This window comes from Myxocyprinus asiaticus, chromosome 22 (genome assembly GCF_019703515.2).
Source record: "Myxocyprinus asiaticus isolate MX2 ecotype Aquarium Trade chromosome 22, UBuf_Myxa_2, whole genome shotgun sequence".
Taxonomy (NCBI): Eukaryota; Metazoa; Chordata; class Actinopteri; order Cypriniformes; family Catostomidae; genus Myxocyprinus; species Myxocyprinus asiaticus.
Window position 1 is genome coordinate 32,953,197 of NC_059365.1, and position 12,755 is coordinate 32,965,951.

General features: G+C 37.2%; 1 protein-coding gene across 5 annotated transcripts in view; it reads right to left on the reverse strand.

Annotated features, from left to right (window-relative positions):
* Positions 1–12,457, reverse strand: part of LOC127413036 (relaxin receptor 1-like) — a 153,842-nt gene extending 141,385 nt beyond the window's left edge. For 3 of the 5 annotated variants that reach the window (XM_051649842.1, XM_051649843.1, XM_051649839.1), the window contains exons 1-2: positions 12,004–12,454; positions 7,539–7,688 (exon numbers count right to left, since the gene is read on the reverse strand). In XM_051649842.1, coding sequence (XP_051505802.1) covers positions 7,539–7,688; positions 12,004–12,046 — 193 coding nt within the window. In that variant the 5' untranslated portion in view covers positions 12,047–12,454. Of the gene's footprint in view, positions 1–7,538; positions 7,689–12,003 lie in introns of those variants that run through there. The other 2 variants (XM_051649840.1, XM_051649844.1) reach the window with 2 other exon arrangements.
* Positions 12,458–12,755: the final 298 nt, after the last annotated feature.

Here is a 12,755-nt window from a genome sequence, read left to right on the forward strand (position 1 = left end):
CTCCAAACAATACAGTCCCAGTTTTATCTCCAGATAACAAAACAAACACATTGTAATCACATTGTTGAAAATAATTCACAAAGGCTAAAGGAAGTTTACTAGAACAAGAAAAGTCACACAGAAGTCAATATACACTGTTGAGCCTAAACATTATGACCATCTGCCCAATATGCTGTTGGTCCTCCATGTGCTGCCAAAACAGTGCCGACCCGCCGAGGCATGGACTCTGCAAGCCCCATGAAGGTGTCCTGTTGTATCTGGCACCAAGACATTAGCAGCAGATCCTTCAAGACCTGTAAGTTGTGAGGTGGAGCCGCCATGTATTGGACTTGTTGGTCCAGCACATCCCACAGATGCTCAGTCGGATTGAGATCTGGGGAATTTGGAGGCCAGGGCAACACTTTGATCTCTTCATTATGTTCCTCAAACCATTCCCGAACAATCTCTTCAGTGTGGCAGGGTGCATTATCCTGCTGAAAGAGGCAACTGCCATCAGGGAATACCATTGCCATGAAGGGGTTTATTTCTCCAGCATTCAACATTGACTACAAGAACTGATTGTTCGTTTACATTCTAATCTACCCAGACCTTGTCATGTGGCCTTGTCAGGAGATGATCAACATTATTTGCGTCACCTGTGTTATAGGTCATAATGTTTTTGCTCATCAGTGTATGTACAGTGGGGTCCAAAAGTCTGTAAATGAAATTTAAACCTGGAAATAATCAGAAAGTTTAATCAGAAGTATCAGAATCAGAATAAGCTTTATTGCCAAGTATGCTTACACATACAAGGAATTTGTCTTGGTGACAGGAGCTTCCAGTACACAACAATGCAAAAACAGCAACAAGACATTTAAAAAATAATTCAAATTGAATAAAAAAATAGATATATATTGAAAAGAAAAAAGTATATATATATATATATATATATATATATATATATATATATATATATATATATATATATACACACACACACACACATACATACATACACATACAAATATACATACATACATACATTATATATATATATATATATATATATATATATATATATATATATATATATATATATATATCACAGGTGCATCTCAATAAATTAGAATGTCGTGGAAAAGTTCATTTATTTCAGTAATTCAACTCAAATTGTGAAACTTGTGTATTAAATAAATTCAATGCACACAGACTGAAGTAGTTTAAGTCTTTGGTTCTTTTAATTGTGATGATTTTGGCTCACATTTAACAAAAACCCACCAATTCACTATCTCAAAAAATTAGAATACATCATAAGACCAATAAAAAAAAACATTTTTAGTGAATTGTTGGCCTTCTGGAAAGTGTTCATTTACTGTATATGTACTCAATACTTGGTAGGGGCTCCTTTTGCTTTAATTACTGCCTCAATTCGGCGTGGCATGGAGGTGATCAGTTTGTAGCACTGCTGAGGTGGTATGGAAGCCCAGGTTTCTTTGACAGTGGCCTTCAGCTCATCTGCATTTTTTGGTCTCTTGTTTCTCATTTTCCTCTTGACAATACCCCATAGATTCTCTATGGGATTCAGGTCTGGTGAGTTTGCTGGCCTGTCAAGCACACCAACACCATGGTCATTTAACCAACTTTTGGTGCTTTTGGCAGTGTGGGCAGGTGCCAAATCCTGCTGGAAAATGAAATCAGCATCTTTCAGCAGAAGGAAGCATGAAGTGCTCCAAAATTTCTTGGTAAACGAGTGCAGTGACTTTAGTTTTCAAAAAACACAATGGACCAACACCAGCAGATGACATTGCACCCCAAATCATCACAGACTGTGGAAACTTAACACTGGACTTCAAGCAACTTGGGCTATGAGCTTCTCCACCCTTCCTCCAGACTCTAGGACCTTGGTTTCCAAATGAAATACAAAACTTGCTCTCATCTGAAAAGAGGACTTTGGACCACTGGGCAACAGTCCAGTTCTTCTTCTCCTTAGCCCAGGTAAGACGCCTCTGACGTTGTCTGTGGTTCAGCAGTGGCATAACAAGAGGAATACGACAACTGTAGCCAAATTCCTTGACACGTCTGTGTGTGGTGGCTCTTGATGCCTTGACCCCAGCCTCAGTCCATTCCTTGTGAAGTTCACCCAAATTCTTGAATCGATTTTGCTTGACAATCCTCATAAGGCTGCGGTTCTCTCGGTTGGTTGTGCATCTTTTTCTTCCACACTTTTTCCTTCCACTCAACTTTCTGTTAACATGCTTGGATACAGCACTCTGTGAACAGCCAGCTTCTTTGGCAATGAATGTTTGTGGCTTACCCTCCTTGTGAAGGGTGTCAATGATTGTCTTCTGGACAACTGTCAGATCAGCAGTCTTCCCCATGATTGTGTAGCCTAGTGAACCAAACTGAGAGACCATTTTGAAGGCTCAGGAAACCTTTGCAGGTGTTTTGAGTTGATTAGCTGATTGGCATGTCACCATATTCTAATTTTTTGAGATAGTGAATTGGTGGGTTTTTGTTAAATGTGAGCCAAAATCATCACAATTAAAAGAACCAAAGACTTAAACTACTTCAGTCTGTGTGCACTGAATTTATTTAATACACGAGTTTCACAATTTGAGTTGAATTACTGAAATAAATGAACTTTTCCACGACATTCTAATTTATTGAGATGCACCTGTATACACACATACATACATATACACACACATACATATACACACACACACACACATACATATACATATACATACATATAAACATATATACACACACACACATACACATACGTAGTGCAAATCTAAATACAAATCGGTTATGTACAGTGCAAGGGAATGTAATGGCAGAAGAGGTAGGATGTGTCGGATAATATAAAAAGACTAAGCTGTGTATTGCACATTAATTATTGCTCAAAGGGGCAGTTTTAACTGTGGATAGCCTGGGGGAAAAACTGTTCCTGTGCCTGACGGTTCTGGTGCTCAGAGCTCTGAAGTGTCGGCCAGAAGGCAACAGTTCAAAAAGGTAGTGGGTAGGGTGAGTGGGGTCCAGAGTGATTTTTCCAGCTTTTTCCCCAGTCTGGAAGTGTATAGTTCTTGAAGGGGGCGCAGGAGGCAACCAATAATCCTCTCAGCAGTCCGAACTGTCCTTTGTAGTCTTCTGATGTCTGATTTCATAGCTGAACCAAACCAGACAGTTACTGAAGTGCAGAGGACAGTCTCAATGACTGCTGAGTAGAACTGTATCAGCAGCGCCTGTGGCAGGTTGAACTTCCTCAACTGGCGAAGGAAGTACAGCCTCTGCTGGGCCTTTTTTGCAATGGAGTCAATGTGGGTCTCCCACTTCAGGTCCTGTGAGATGGTAGTGCCCAGGAACCTGAATGACTCCACTTCTGCCACAGTGTTGTTTAGAATGGTGAGGGGGGACAATGTTGGGGGGTTCCTCCTAAAGTCCACAATCATTTCCACTGTTTTGAGCGTGTTCAACTCAAGGTTGTTTTGACTGCACCAGACAGCTAGCTGTTTAACCTCCCTTCTGTATGCAGACTCATCGTCATCTCGGATGAGGCCGATGACAGTGGTGTCGTCTGCAAACTTCAGGAGCTTGACAGAGGGGTCCTTGGCGATGCAGTCGTTGGTGTAGAGGGAGAAGAGTAGTGGGGAGAGCACACATCCCTGGGGGGCACCAGTGCTGATTGTACATGTGCTGGAAGTGAATTTCCCCTGTCTCACAAGCTGCTGCCTGTCTGTCAGAAAGCTGGTAATCCACTGACAGATAGACGTGGGAACAGAGAGCTGGTGTAATTTAGTCCAGAGAATAGCTGGGATGATGGTGTTGAAAGCCCAACTGAAGTCCTCAAAAAGGATCCTTGCATATGTTCCTGGTCTGTCCAGATGATGCAGGATATGATGCAATCCCATGCTGACTGCATCATCCACAGACCTGTTTGCTCGATAAGCAAATTGAAGAGGATCTAGAAAGGGTCCAGTGATGTCCTTCAGGTGGGCCAACACCAGTCTCTCAAATGACTTCATGACCACAGACGTCAGGGTGACATGTCTGTAGTCATTAAGTCCTGTGATTTTTGGTTTCTTTGGGATGGGGATGATAATGGAACATTTGAAGCAGCATGGAACTAAGATGCTTAATGTAACATTCTCAAATCATGCTGCCATATCATGGATCATGTTGTAATTAAAGCAAAAGGGGACAAGCTAATAATATAATATTGTGTGAAATTAGAAACTAGTAGTCTCAGATTTTGGACCCCATTGTATCTATCACTCTGAGATGAGAGAAATAATTTTCGTTCAACACAAAAGAGGATTTTGAAAACAAGTTGAACCGCCACCATTATGCATGATTGTCTATGGTGCAGTGTGCTATCTTCTGTTGCTAAGATTAAGCCAATGCTATATCAAAGCTATGTGCCATTACCAATGACAAAATGTATATGAGCCCATAGATGGACCCTCTGTTCCTGAGGGACTCTGATTGTAATATCTGACAAAACTCTTGAGGTTCAAAGCGCTCATGGCAAAAATGACAAATGGCTTTCTACGTGGTATCACCCGAGTCAAAAAGTGGTCATGTCCATCTCTTTCATCCACATGAGAAAGGGGATGAGAGAACAAGAGAATGAGATTGACTGCGGGTGGGCCCGCATCTCAATTCAGTTTTATATAGAAGTTCAATTGTTTATCCAAAATTTTATTATCTATCAAATCTCAAAGGCACTTTTTCTTCTCTTTCTAGTTACAAAAAAATTATTTTATGATCTTTCAAGGGCTCAAGTATAGTTTATCATTTAAGTCACTTTCATCTATATCCAACGTTCAGAGGAACAGCAAGATCATCAGTCATGCCAGGTGCTGAGCAGAGCCTCGTGCCTACTGTTTACTCCAATATCAGATAGTGACCTTTCTGGCTTTGAAAAGGCTTTGATAACTCTATTGCAACAATGGGAATGTGATAAGAAAGGTAGGAGTGGAATCTCAAATGCCCGGAATACTAATCTTGGGTGTTTGGAATAGCATTTGGGGCTGCTAAAGGATCTTTCCTCTCCTGTCTATCCTGTTCTGCTTGGCTCAACTCTCAAGGCTAAGTAATTGTCTTAAGTTATTATGTACATTGTGACATTTCCCTTCACCCTGACCTTTTACAGTCTGTTGCTGACGAGGGCCTTTTAATCTTTCCCCATTGTCTGGCATGCAAAGGCCGCAAAAGCGAGTAAGACAAGGTTAAACATGGTGCGTAACGCTGTAGGGAACGAATGTTGACACTGAAGATTGAGTTGATAACGTTGTGGTGACAGATGCCGGGAGAGAGTTGCCAAATGGCTTGCATGCAATGTTTCTGACAGGAACGACATTATCAAAATTTCCTACGTAACTTCTAGGGCAGGGGTCTTCAAACTGGGGTCTGGGACCCCCAGGGGGCCATCAAGGGTGTCAGTGGAAAATTTGAAAGAATTTTATTTTTTATATTTCTACTAAATGTATTTTAATAATTAGAAATATATAAAAATAAATATAAAATCTGCATATATTTTTGTGAGAACAAAATATATGTTTAAGTGTTGTTCTCTTCCTGAACACAATGTACAATGTTCGAAAAAAGTTTATTTGTATTGTATCTGTACAAGGAGTTCTCCACACCACTGCTGTTTTTAGCTTGCAGGCTTGTATGGCACTATCTTCTTTAAAGCTGCTTAGGAACGATGTTTATTACAAAAAGCACTATACAAATTAACATCAAATATTGAATTTGAACTATTTTTATAATATTCTATAATTGGATAGAACAAATTCTAATATTGGGTAGAAACAACAATATAAAGTTAAATTAATAAAATAAAAGTAAATACTATTCAGATATTAATTTTATAATTTGTTTTGGCTTTGGTGCAATGACAAATAAAAGCCAATTATTAAATTTTGGAATCAACATATTGTTTGATAGTTGTATCAGACTAACTATTTTTTACACACAGTATAAATGGGTTTCATTTATGATAATGTGACCCGCTACATCATCTAGTAGGCATGCACCGACATGGAATTTCTAGGCAGATACCAATAACCAATAATTGTATTTACTTTCCTTTTAACCCCTTCAACTGTAGCTGCTAAGTAATTAATTAAATATTACTCACTTGAAACAAAATAGGTGTTTTTAAAAGCTTGGAATCTGGACTTCACAATCTGACCAACTCTTATCTGCTGCTATTTAAAGGAATATTTTGGGATATGTGAAACAAAAAAAAGAATTTCACTGTATATGTGCAAACTTATAATGTGTGATAAATAAATACAGGCAGTCAGAGATTATCTGCTGCAAGCAAATAAATCATAACAAATTATCAACATTAATTACAATTTCTTTTTTTTCCCAGTCACAGGCCAATAATATATTGCCTCAATAACATGCCTATGAATCAATTTGTCCCCGAAACACATTTAGAGTTTTATGCACAAGAGTAAAAAGGAAAGCATTTAAATGATTATATCTAAAATCATTTAAATGACTATATCTGTCAATGGTTTAGAGAAGAAACATAATAATTATATTTTTTACTTTAGTGCATAATGTGTTTCTGGGTCAAAGGGACTCAAAATGATGTAGCATGTCACAAATATATACAGTAGGTGCTCTAGGGCTATTATAACCCATGGTGACATGGCTTGAGTAAATGATAACTTAGGCATAAACCAGAAAATTACCACCCATTAAGACAGCATCCCCTCACAAGACAAACAGAACTGTGATTTTCTCTTCTAAATAAATCATTGGCAGTTAATTGTTATCAGGGCAATGAATGGTTCTTGATTTTGAGGTTACAGAACAATACAAAATACAACACAGTTCTTCATCAGTACTCTCTCAGCAGATTCTTTTGAGACTTTTAGAGGCTAAGGCGTAGATTTGGCTTAAAAATGGGGGGGGGGGGGGGTTGCAGCGTGAAGCATTTACATGTTTCCATTGATCATGGTATAAATAATTGGGGGGGTTGTACTTGCTTGTTTTGATTTGGAAAACAACGAATCACAACCCTCAGAATCTACGACCCTGATTAGAGGATAATCCTGTGAAAATCCATTTTTGGTGCTCAGGGTTGGAGCTCTAAGCCCACATTAAACCGTGCTGTTAAAGTGCCATCTTTTTTTCAGCAAGATGGATGAAATGCGAAATTAAATATGACAACAGTTTGTACAACTGGGAATTACAGATAGATAGCAAAGCTTTGTGCTAATTTGATTGAATATTATATTTAGACAGTGGAAGTGCTCGACTGGCACTGTGATGCACCTCACAGGGTGAAAATGCAGAGAGACAGAGAGGGTGGAGGAAAGAAGCAAGCAGACAGAAAGAAAGAAAGAAAGAAAGAAAGAAAGAAAGAAAGTTAATCTAACTAGAATATCACTGGCTCAAAATGCTATGGGTGTTCCCTATGTCAGTGCTTATATGCATATTTTATGATCTGCTGTCAAAAATTACAGCATGAAAGACAAAGCAGGTGAAAAACCATAGAGAGAAAAGGAGGAAGTCTGGCAATCTGAACTAACCACAGTTCTCCTCATCTGCCTGATTACCACAGTCATCCATGCCATTGCAGTGTAGCAGCTGAGGAAGACAGGTGCTGATGTTACCACAGGGGAAGTAACCCAGCGGGCAATGTGCCTGATCCTCTGATACATTAAACATGGTCAGCACCACTTCATAAGAGACAGAGACAAGAAAGAAACAAAGAAACAAGAAAATGAGTATTATATATTCAATCTCAGGTTACATTGTTGCAACAATTCTATTTCATTTGCAGTGTTTCTTGCATTCATACCTCTCCTATCACAGCTATTGCTGTAACTATTGCTACATAGGGATCAAATGTAGTAAATATAGACACAGTGTTATGATAAGCAATACTTTTACTCATTTACTCATGCCATCCCTGATGTGTGTCTTTCTTCTGCTGAACACAAATTAATATTTTTATAAAGGCACATAAAGGCAGAATGAAAGTAATCCATATCTTTAGAAGCGATATGATAAGTGTGGGTGAGAAACAGATCAATATTTAAGTCCTTTTTTATTATAAATCTCCACTTTCACATTCACATTCTTCTTTTGTTTTTGACGATTTGCATTCTTTGTGCATATTGCCACATACTGGGCAGGGAGCAGAATTTATGGTAAAAAACAGACTTAAATATTGATCTGTTTCTCACCCACACCTATCATATCGCTTCTGAAGACATGGATTTAACCACTGGAGTCATATGTATTACTTTTATGCTGCCTTTATGTGTTTTCTGTAGCTTCAAAATGTTGGTCACCATTCACTTGCATTGTATGGACCAACAGATTTGAAATATTCTTTTAAAAATCTTTGTTTGTGTTCAGCAAAAAAAGAAAGTCATACACATCTGGGATGTCACGAGGGTGCGTAAATGATGATAGAATTTTCATTTTTGGGTGAACTATTCCTTTAATGATCTGCTTTATGCTCAATTTTCCATATTGCAAAAATGTGAAATGACATGTACCGATTAATCAAATTAATCAGAGTTTGAATGGAAAGGTACTGCAGGTTAAACTGTATTTTGACCAGTACGACTAATGGCCTCTGCATAAGAACATCTGTCATAATGTCAGACTAATTTCAAGCATAATAAAGAATATGACAACAAAAGGTAAATAACAGAACATGTGTCAATGCACGGAGTGTAATACATCAAACAGAAGATTTTTTTTCCCCAACACTTTTTTTCCAGTACTAATTCTCTGAGGTTATACAAATCTCCTTAAAAAACAATAAAAGTCCTAAAATGCATGCTGAAAAATGACCACTCTAAAGATTTCACACATAGCTCCCAGACTTAGCAATAACCTGAAACTGTTCTCATGACTAAAAAAAAAAAAAAAAAAAAAAAACAAAAACAAAAAAAAACAACTTTAGAAACTTACAGTATTATTATTCTGCGCTCAACATTTCATCAGTATTGTTCTGAATGACTGAAATTACTGTGAGTAATTCACAAGGTACCCTATAAATCTATGAATAAACAGCCAAACCGTAGAAGTAGTTGTGTGTCAATGTGAAGAATTGCCATAGTGTTCAAAAAGCTTGGGGGCAAAAAGAGTAGGGCTATTTGTCACGGAGCAGTAGTTGTTTTTTTGTTTTTTTAATGGAATGAGGCAGCAAATGTCTAGGCTGAGTTGAGAAAACACATTTTATTCCCTGTATTCATATTGTAAATAACCAAAACCCTGTATTGCAAACTATATTGCATGTATGGGCCATGAATTGTCTGATGGATAATAATTGAAAACTATGACTTATTAATGGCACTAGGGCCAAAGAAGCAAGTAAGAGGTGACATTCAAAAAAGTGCACTGTTTTGTAAATGTTTCACTGTTTTGAGTCGAGATAGGAGTGTAACACAAAATATGTCACAGTAATCAACAAGACTATACAATCGGACTGGAGCAGGATGATCTTCATCAGAATCGAATTAAAATATTTTGAGATGTTATCAGATACTATAAAATGTGCACTCTTCTTTCAAGGGGCCTAACATCAGAAAACCAGAAATCCTCACGCTGCTTTAGATGTTTAAGATTGTCTGAAGTAGGGCTTAAATGATTAGACAACATTATCGACAACGTCAACAATAAACTCTGAAACTGGCATTTCTCTGTGCTGTCTTCGCCTCTCCTATGAGTGCGCGTGCTTAATGCAGCTAGATTATAACGTGATGGCTCGCAACTTATTGAATCATAATATATGTGTCACTGTGCATTTCTTGTAGTGAAGAAAATTGGCAATATGCAGCTTTATTAATAAGAGAGAGTTTGTTTTTTTGTGAGTTAAAGATGGATTGAAGTGAACAGAAAGGTGAGAGAGGGTAGTCTTTGCCCCATTATACACTGCAACAAAATACATTTTTGATTTGTTTTTGTTTTGGCTTGTTTTCCAAATATAAAACTCATTTAAAACAATGTAGATTTACTTAGATTCAGCAGCAGAAATTTTTTTTTATCTGAGAATGTTGAATATAATATTTTATTCTAAAAATCCTTTAAAAAAGATGCATTCACCTGAAAAGCAGCATATAAGATATTTAGACTCGCTTTTAGAGAATAGATCTTGAATATAAGTATATTTTGTCGCAGAATTATAACCAAGTGAAAATATAAACTTATATACAAAATACAATTATATTTAAGATCCATTATCTTAAAGCAAGTCTAAATATCTTATAAGTTGCTTCTCAAGTAAATGCATCTTGTTTTAAAGATTTTTTGACAATTTTGAATGGAAAACAAGACAAAAACACTTGATAACAATAGGATTTTTTTTGCAGTGAATTTCTTTACTGAATTAAAAAGTATTTTTCCCTTTAATTCAGTGAATGTCATTTAGAGGTATTTTAAAATATGATTTTGTCCTCTTTTTTGTTAGCAAGCACTTTTATTACAACCTTTTAAGTCGGGCACAAGCTGAATAATTGTTTAAGAGCTAATGATTAATTGTTGCAATAATCACCCGAATAATCAAATAATCATTCTAATAATCGTTAGATTAATCAATTATCAATATAATCGTTAGTTGCAGCCCTAGTCTGAATTATACTGTGTTGGGTATCTTGCAGTTATTCAGTGCCTCCTTTATATTTCAAACCTAGATAAAGCCATACTGCCATGGTGCAGTGCATCGTTTTCTTTTATCATCTTTTCTAAGGCAAACGTGCAATTGCCTGTTCAATTCACTCCCATTCACTCCAATTCACATTATCGCTCGTCCAGGCAGAATCGATTAATAGATCCCTCTGAGGACCAGAATTTTATTGCATTCATATTGAGTGATGCTAGGATCTAGAAATGGACTTAGTTTATCTTCTTTTGTATGCATCTAAAGATAAATCTTGCACCATAAGAGGTACAAATTGGAGTGCACGGACTACACAGAGACAATCATGAGAAATAAACAGTAATTATATTGTTGTTGTTATTATTATGATATAGTCAGCAATGTGTTTTATGGAATCCACTACTTGTGAGTGCTAAAAATACACCCTTCCTGGTAGATAAAAAAAAAAAAAAAAATCAACAACAACAACAACACCATTTAATTTTTTTAAATTAGATTCCAACTAGATAGGCGCCCACAAAATCAATGTTGAATGAAAAGATTATTTTGAGCATCATGCATCTGCAGCCCATAATGGGCAAATAATGCTGTCTAAGTAGGCTGCCTGTAAAATGTTTTGTAACCTAAAATGTGTTTGTTATGATGTAACATCTAAATTAGCTGGTATCATTCAAGTCAACATACAAATAAAAGTAAGGGCCAAATCAGGTCAAAAGAGCCCCTTATGCTAAAACAGCACATCTTCACAGCCTCAAAATGCCATTATCATTTTACCTTCGAGAAACTCTCGTAGCCTACAGTAAGCTACTATGAAACACAAGACCCCAGCGACTTCCATTCTACCTCATCCATTGTTCTTGACAGTCAACTTATTGTCATTGACTGAATGACATGAATTATTGTTGTTGACTGAATACTCAAAAGGTAACAGAATTTAACTAGGTTAATTGGATGCAAAAATAAAAAGACAGCGTGGCAAATAATAATAATAATAATAATAATAATAATAATAATAATAATAATAATAACTTAACATTATTTTACTCGTCTCTTAAAAAATGTGAGAAAAAACGAGTTATTACTGAACACAGGTGTCTCGAGATGTTTTTAAAAGTTAAAGTTTTTTTTAACTTGTGACGGCGTCTAAAAAACGCAGGGCTCCTGCGTGAGACGACGCATGTTCTAGACGTCTGTCTCGCGCATGTTTACATAAGAATACAATCGAAAAACAGCGCGAACGAGCGCAACAACATGTTCAGTGTAAATGGCCCCTAAACTGTTCACAGTCAAATCAGTGTCAGTTAAATAGAGTGATATCCAGGCTGCTTTCTCCACTAGAATAAATTAAGAAAAACTACAGTTGTTGGAGAATAACTCACCCGACACTCCGCACATCAGGATGATGGCGATGTGAACTTGCATGGTAACGGCGACCGAGAATGTGATAAGGAATCGGAGGTATCCGACAACAGTTCAAATCCCTTTGCGCTCTCTCTCTACCCCTGACTGAGAAGAACAGAAAGAGCTGTATAGTCCCTTGATGTCAGGAGATTCTAACAAAGAAAATAAAGTTGTGCGAGTTACATTAATTGAACAGGAGCCTATGACCGCAGCCGAATTCGTGGCGGTGATGTTCAGTGCGCTCCAGCGCGCAAACGGAGAATGGACCGCACAGACAGTGCAGGCGCAGAGCTTCTCGAATAGGTAGTGCTGTAAGTATACACATGCCCAGACACTTAAGGGAGGAGACTTTGCGTGAAAAGTGTAGGGGAACAGTTTTAAAGATCTGGGCTGGGAACCGAAATGTTGTAGGTAAGGTTCAAGCCCCAGAAGGGTTGATTAATATGCCACCACCATTGAGCCCCTGAGCAGTACACTTAAAGGGGTCATATAATGAGAAATCATCTTTTTTTAAGCAAATGAACTTTCAGAGCTCAAAATGTCTTTCCTAGTCCAAAGAGGGCATTTATTGAAATTTAGCTGCAACTTAAGAACAACTGGTTTTGAACTTCAGCAACTTTATGATGTCAGACAGATCAATACATCTACACATGACTGTCCAGGTTAATAATTATAATAATTATATTTATTTATCACACATTATACATATACAGTGAAATTCTTTTTTTTT